This window comes from Idiotropiscis lumnitzeri, chromosome 20 (genome assembly GCF_059441095.1).
Source record: "Idiotropiscis lumnitzeri isolate Australia: NSW breed Sydney's pygmy pipehorse chromosome 20, RoL_Ilum_1.0, whole genome shotgun sequence".
Classification (NCBI taxonomy): domain Eukaryota; kingdom Metazoa; phylum Chordata; class Actinopteri; order Syngnathiformes; family Syngnathidae; genus Idiotropiscis; species Idiotropiscis lumnitzeri.
This window is the reverse complement of record NC_142410.1, coordinates 1,528,088-1,535,655: the sequence shown is the minus strand read 5'-3', so window position 1 is coordinate 1,535,655 and position 7,568 is coordinate 1,528,088. Positions and strand designations below refer to the sequence as shown.

General features: G+C 37.2%; 1 protein-coding gene across 1 annotated transcript; it reads right to left on the bottom strand.

Annotated features, from left to right (window-relative positions):
• Positions 1-321: 321 nt before the first annotated feature.
• LOC148317036 (ubiquitin-conjugating enzyme E2-17 kDa-like) lies at positions 322-7,213 on the bottom strand. The gene is made up of 7 exons (XM_088283989.1): positions 7,013-7,213; positions 6,289-6,352; positions 5,239-5,270; positions 4,543-4,620; positions 2,203-2,308; positions 2,012-2,105; positions 322-1,930 (listed from the first exon to the last, which is right to left on the bottom strand). The coding sequence occupies exons 1-7, from the start codon at positions 7,034-7,036 to the stop codon at positions 1,885-1,887; spliced, it is 444 nt and encodes a 147-aa protein (XP_088140115.1). The 5' UTR covers positions 7,037-7,213; the 3' UTR covers positions 322-1,884.
• Positions 7,214-7,568: the final 355 nt, after the last annotated feature.

The window sequence follows — 7,568 nt, the reverse complement described above, 5'->3', positions numbered from 1 at the left end:
CCATGTTTCTCTCAGTTTTCCTGTAGTTAAAACATCAAGCCATCCATTTTTTTAAATATCGTTTATCCTGTTCAGGGTCATGGGTGTGATGGATGGAGCCTATCCTAGCTCACTTTGAGCCAAAGGCTGAGTACATCTTGGTCGGGTCAGGACTAGTCAGTACCAGGGCATATAGACGGACAACCGTGCAGTAATGCTGTGAATTAAATACTGAGTCGGTACTGAACCCAAGCCACCTGCATTCAAGTCACTACTACACTGCATTTAATAAAACTACTTTTTGTTTTAAAAGAGGGTAGAAAAACTCAAGAATGCTACCAATGCAGTAAGACCTGGACTGTACCATTCTTTATTTTAGTACAAAATTTGCCATGTAGGCATCAAATACGAGAGACAATTTGTACAGGAACAAAACAATCAGATTTTCAAACTTTCTGTATCTTCTGTAAATCAAATCAATTAATCTAAATGTCAAACATTATACCCCTTAAGACTGAACAGAAAAAAAACCAAATCTTTGTTTAAAGCAAAGAAAACCACCTCAGTTAAAATAAATCTGAAAACTGTAACCAAGCAGAGTTTAATTTTAATTAAACTTTTTGTACAAGTTGATATTGATGGCACAACACTGAATCTCAAATTTTAAGTCAATTGGAGTAGTGGTTTGCGAGCTACGGCCCACCAAATTTTAATTAGTTTGGCAAACGGTTTTACATTAAACCCCGAAAATCTCAGATATAACTGAGTCAGTCTTCAGAAAACAGGTATTGTTGGAAAGGGAATTCAACAAGGAATCCAAATCTGAAGATTGGTGCAAATTATAGTAACTTTACCTGTTGACCAATAGTTTGACCTTGAAATTTTAATTGTGCATTACGTGGCCTAAAGAATTTTTTTCTTGTAATGTCCCTCACATGTTCTCTGAAACGTGCAATTTTCAGATGTATTTTTTTTGTTTAGCAGCAACAAGTAGTTAAAGTATACACACCTCAAATATTCATTGAATATGCACTGTAAATCTGAGTTTATTGATATTGACTCCTTAATGCTGCTAAACAAAAACATTTACATGTCATCCCAAACTTTTAGATGTTTAAGAGAACATGTGAGTGATTACATTTCATGAAAAATAAAAGGTAAGGTCACATGATCCACAGAATCCTTGTTGAATTCCCTTTCCAACAATACCCGTTTTGTGAAGATTGATCCACTAGTACCTGAGCTACAAGGCTTCGAAGGAAGGCGACCACACCCCTTTTTGCAATGAGCCGAAGCTCACAAATCTCAGCAATGATTTTAGCTCAAATTTCAGATGCCGCGCATATCACCATCAACAAGTAAAAATCCACTTGGTTGAACCCACTTCACAATTTGGCATAGAATCACCCATTAGTCAGTTTTTAAATGTAGATTTAAACATAGATTATCCCAATTTATCCCAAACAAGAAAGCGATGAGATATTGATTCCTAAACAGCTCTGATTTTGAAGGAGACAGTCCCTGTACATTGTTCCATTCAGTGTAATGTGAAGTAAAAAAAAAAAAAAAAAAAAGAGAGAAATACATTTATGGGGGAAAGCATATTTGGCAGTCCTCCTCATGGCTGAATGGCAGTTTTTTATTTGAATGAGAAGAATGCTACATACCAGTTTCAAACAACTGGTCTTGAAGGAGAATTCAAAACAAAACATTTCTGATTTTAAAATGACTAAAAAGCACTGAAACATGCTGCTTTTATCTCAGCTACACAACATATTGTGAGATTAATGTCATTGAGAGTACTGTTGATTGGAGGTTATTCAATTCCTTACTATACTTTACAGTGTTTTTTGACTTTAAAAAAATAAAGAAATAAAACATGTTTATAACGCAACTTTGTTTTTGCTACATCGCATACTTTTGGGTCCATTCTTTTGCTAGGTTGTTGTATCTGAAGAGAGAGTAGAAGAGCAGAAAAAAAAATAAGTTTCATATTAATCCATAGCTGAAGACTTTGGGTGTGCGTACTAACTTTTCTTTGTCATTCTTGTACAGCTGTGCTATATCTGGAACTAAAGGGTCATCCGGGTTTGGATCACAGAGCAAAGAACATATGGACAATAGCACTGAAAGAGGCAGAACACACATTAAATGTAGCTTGCTGGGCATTGCCTCTCTGTTACGTTTTACACATGGTCACGTGAAACAAAAACCATAGACTACCTTTTGACACCGTTAGTGCAGGAGACCACTGCGACCGTAGAATATCCAAACAAATACTCCCGTTGCTGTTGATATTTGGGTGATAAATCTTTGTTGTAAACGCTACCTGAAAAAGTGGAGATCATATTGATAGCTACCATGTAGTCATTGCACTGACCACTAAAGAGACTTATCAGGAAATGTTGACATCCACCATAACTAGAACGCTCCCAAAGGCGCAAAATGGGACAAGACACCAAGTGAATAGTTTGTATATATTTAAATAAATATTTACTCACCTCACCATCCTACTCTTCTTCTGTATATTACTATGCTTTGGTAGGACTTCAACAACCATCTCTAATAGCCAAGATCAGGACCACGTTATTTTGTTGACCACTTGCTTGTTGTTCTCTAGCAATATTTACTTATGCCAGTAGAGGGCATATGGCACATCAATATAATTTAGGCCAGTGCTGTTACCTGTGAACTGCAGTTTTCATCCATCCACTTTAAGTTTATTTAAAAAATTCAGTGTGTTAAATGGTACCGACTACTACTACAGCACAAACAGTGAATCAAGGTGTAAAAAAGTAAAATAAACAACTTTTTTTTCTGATTAAGTTTTATTCTAGTTTGACACTGCAGAACATCTCAGAAATTATGGTGAGCACCCCTCTTGAAACGTACCTATGACAGATTTAGAAGCAGGGTTCGCGGTTAACTTTAAAAACTGCTTGCCTATAGGGCAAGTGCCACTAAAATTTGCCTTGCCCGAGTGGCCAAATTACTTGCCCGACTTGGGCAAGTGATAATTTTTTTTCTGTAAGAATAGAATGTTTATGGTTGTAAAATGTGCGCCACAAATGTAAATAAACATATTATCTGATAAGCATAAATTAATCTTGTTTTCATCATCAACCATGAAAGCCTACTCACAACAGCAAATGTATCATCCTGTGCAGTTATTGAAAATGTTAATTGTAGTTTTAATAATTAACAAATCTGCATGTTAAATTGGGAAAATGATATTACAGCAATCCAGATGATCAATTTTAAGTCCAGGAGAGCGTATTAATTGAGGAATCACATGAGTAAATTGTGAGTGTGGGAAATTTGTGTATTCCTTTAAGACCAGTGCCTGTGGCGCTGCCTCCATAAGTTTCATAGCATAAACAGAACACAGTCACTGACACTATGTCAGGTCACATCATGGAGCTAATGAATTAACAGCCAATAATCAAATATTACTCCCTTCCTTACTCACAACTGAATTGTCTACTTAAAAATATTCGAGCAATTTTAGTCATGTCAGAGGAATCCGAAATGTTCGGATTTGAACGAACTCGTCGCCACTTGTAAACATGCGCAGAAGGTAAGAAAACTTCCAGCTGTCAATTTTCGGCCGAAATATCGTAGGTTTTTGTTGTGTTTTTCAAACTTCAAATGAGGATGCAACTACAGCGAGTTCCAATACTGCGGGATTTATTGACGTCCACTTTAACTCGACATTCACTGAACTAACTGATCCCCGTAGCGCCCGCCCATTGCCCCCCCCCGATAAGGCCAATGGACCATACCACAACATAAGGGGTGTCTGGGTTAAACCATAACCATACAGTGCACACAAACAGATCACACCACAGTTTTCGTCGAAATTAAAGATATTTGGCTGCTTTAAAAAATGCTTGCCCGTTCGGGCAAGTTGCCCATAATTTTACCTCGCCCGTGGCCAAATTTCACTTGCCCCGGGCAATCGGGAAGCGGTTAACCGCGAACCCTGAGAAGTAATTAAAATTGTATTCAATAAACTGTATTCCTAGGTAAAACTGTCATGAAACGTTTATGAACACAAAAGGTAATTTTTAAGGAAAACTTTTGACACCTACATGACAGTTATGAATGGTAGTTGAACATTTTGATGTTTTTCCTTGTTGAAAAAAAAAAGATATTCTCTAACTTTATTTGGATAAGCAATGTGTTTTCTCATGATGCTGGATCAAAGTATCATGAAAGTAAATTAAATGAATCTTTTGATGTGCGCTGAACTTGTTTCAGGTGTGGAATGCACACTGACGTCTGGGGTAAAGAATAAAAGCAAAACACACGCCCAGAGTTCATGCTTTCAGGTCACTCAAAATTAGCTAGTGTCTCATGTAATGTGTGACGGCGGTTCAAAATCTGACATTTTGTTTAACCTCTGAAGTCATCTTTGGAAATTTTGGTCAAATTCAAATTGTACATCGGTGGGTGTCATTCAACATTTAGAGATTCGCCATTATACAATTTTTGGAAGCAAGGCTGTGTTAATTGAGAATTCAAAAGACGCTTGGTTGATAGTTGTTGAAAAACATCGCTCACCTTTGGTGGCTTAAAGGGGTAGTCGGTAGGGAAGTGGATTGTGAGAAAGAAAACTCCTCCTGCGTAAGGACTGTCACACTGACAACGTATGAGAGAAATTACACAATTGGTTAGACATTTCACGAAAATAGCTTTTTAGTTAGTCTTAAATGGGTGCGCAAACAAACATCTTTGTGCCATTTTAAACTGTAAATTACTGTACAAACATATCACACAATCCTAATAAGTGCTAATTTGTTTTGCTGTACATCCCATTGCACTTGCAATTATTTGGTCTCCATTGTAAATTATGCTTCTGCAAAACATACAAACTTTCAACAGTGTCAATTCTATAGTGACCACTCATAATCTTTTGTCAAGCTATTGAATTGTTTTTGACTGGGTGGTTGACCACCAACCACTATAAATTTGTCAAATTTTCAAATTAATCTTATTCACAAAAGATGTTTTGAAAACTGTGTGCAACGGTACAAAAAAAACCTTTTTTTTATACAAAGCATGAAATATAGGTTGGAAAGTAAGTTCCTAAAAATAATCTAGTACTGTATCTTGTATAAAATGCTGTCATACTGTAAATCCATTATTTTATTCTATACTGGGATTTTGTGATTTGCTACTGGGATTGATGTTCATGACTAACTGTCACAGCCGCGTTGAGACAAAATTGAAAGCATTAAGTAATGGTATGATACTCACTGGACCCATTATTGTCGCCTGCCAATGGAACACTGCAATCAAAACAGGGGAGACAAATATAAGATAGAGAAACTTGAAATTGGCTATGCTGGAATTTCACTCATAACCCCACCCCACCCCACCCCAAAAAACAGCTATAAAGTGGAACATCTGATGTCAAATACTTCTGTCATAAAATTCTGAATGTGAACTAAGCTTTCAAAAACAAACAAAAAAAGACACAAAATGTCTCCTTAGTTCAATGAGCATCGAATGATAGATTGGCACTGATTTATCTTTTTTTTTAATTTTTATTTATTTTTTTTAACTTTTTTGCAACACTTTTTAAAACGTTGGACCGCCGTTATGGATAACCACGGATAATCACATGTTTCAGAGCAATTGAGCAAAAGATTAACAAACAGAAGCAGAGCAAGGGACTTTAGGCACCAGAGGGTTCAGAAGCAATGCAAGAATAAGCAACCTTTCTGCTTGACGGGTACGTTTATCACTACCTTTTGATTTTTAATGGCTTGTACAATAAAAAAATATAGAATTCCAAACTGATAAGACAAAGGGATCCTTTTTCATGACCGGTATAAGTCTGGCATGGCGTGTGGCACATCTCTGCATCGAGGCGGGTTAGAACCAATGAGATAATTTCGCAGACAAGCAAGCACATACCATCAGATCTGCAAGAGGGAGGGATGCAATTCTGTGGAAGTGGTCAAAGTAGACTTCAATCACAACCAATCAAATTGTCTCTTTTCGATCCTTTAAATGCAGCACACGAGTCGTCCACAAGGGTCTCAACAGTACTGTGAGCACTTGGAGAACCTACTCCCATAGTTGTGCCACCCAGCAGCATGATTTATAGAATATAAGACATTGATTCAGAGGGTTTGATTACGCAGCTCACATATCTGTGACAGAAACATGTCTGACATCCACCACAGATGTCCGCAGAGTTCAGAATCTGTCTGCCTGTGCCCAATTTTTGTCACAATTAACGCGTACATTTTCGAAAGAACTGCTTCAATGTGAATTGTGAACTGAAATAGGTTTACTCACAATCGTCACTCACAGGTCCAGCGGAACACTGTGCTGGAGGGTCTCTTTGCAAGTCTTGCAGCTCCTGCTCAACAAAACAGAAACACTTATTAGTTGATAAGTTACATTTCAGCATTTAACCATTAGCTTTCCATTAGGCTGCATGTCCAATGAATATGGTTACTCCTGAACAAAACACAACCTTCACAAATTAGTTTTTAAATCGTTCATTAGTTGTTCCAGCAAATGTGTGGATCTGATATCAGCACCGTTTAAGTTCAATAACGATATAATTGACGTCACTTACTGATAATTGCAGGTTTAACAAAAAAAAACACGTTTCCTAATTCAAATTTTAAATAGTAGTAAATTGAGGGAGTAAAACCAATTTTAGTCTATTCCATACTACTATACAGTGAACGTAAGCTTCCAAAAGATAGCTAATAGCTGTTAATGAGGGACACCTGAAGCTTGATTTTCAACTTTCCTTGCAAAAGTGGTCCAACAGGAACACTTGGAGGTATGTGTCAATTGAGCTTAGCTTAGCAAGCTAACCCGAAACTTTGAAGTTACTGCGTCGTCTATTCTAAGAGGTGTCAACAATCATATAATTTCTCAAACCGTTACTGAGTTCTGCCGAAGTTGTTTAAATGCGGGGAAAGCGAGGAAATATTAGTAACAGCAACTTTGTCCACTGAGTCTTCGATGGTCCATTTATATGCTGCTAGCAAAGCTAGTCGGTTACCTTATTTATTCTCTTCAGTGCCATGTTGACTCGTGTTACCAAACTTCAACAAACTTCGTGTCACTTGTTTCGTTTCGATTTCAAAACAGATGCTGTCACGATCAGTAATTACAGTTCATTTCCTCGCCCAACAGCCGGTTTACGGTTTGTGCATTTATGCGAGTTCTTTTGTTTCCGCCTTCTGTTTACGGTGGCAAAACCGAAGAGGATTGTGGGAAGTGTAGTTTAGCTGTCTCGAACCGGAAAACAAACCACATTAACGATTATAATTGTGAAACAGGATTGGCGTTTAAACTGCAATGGTTGCATCGTACTGCATGAAAACACCCTATCAAGTGTAACCACGGATTAATTAAGAACTATACTTCCAGATTACATGAATTAACACATCTGCAGCCCAGTCCTGGATGTCTGCCCCTCAACAGCAGGTACACAAAATATGACATAGAGTATCAACAGTCTCTAATACAATATTATCATATAAAATATATTGTGATTCATATGAGTAGTCTAGTAGGATTATACAACAACGGCAAAGAAAGCAACACTTTTAGTG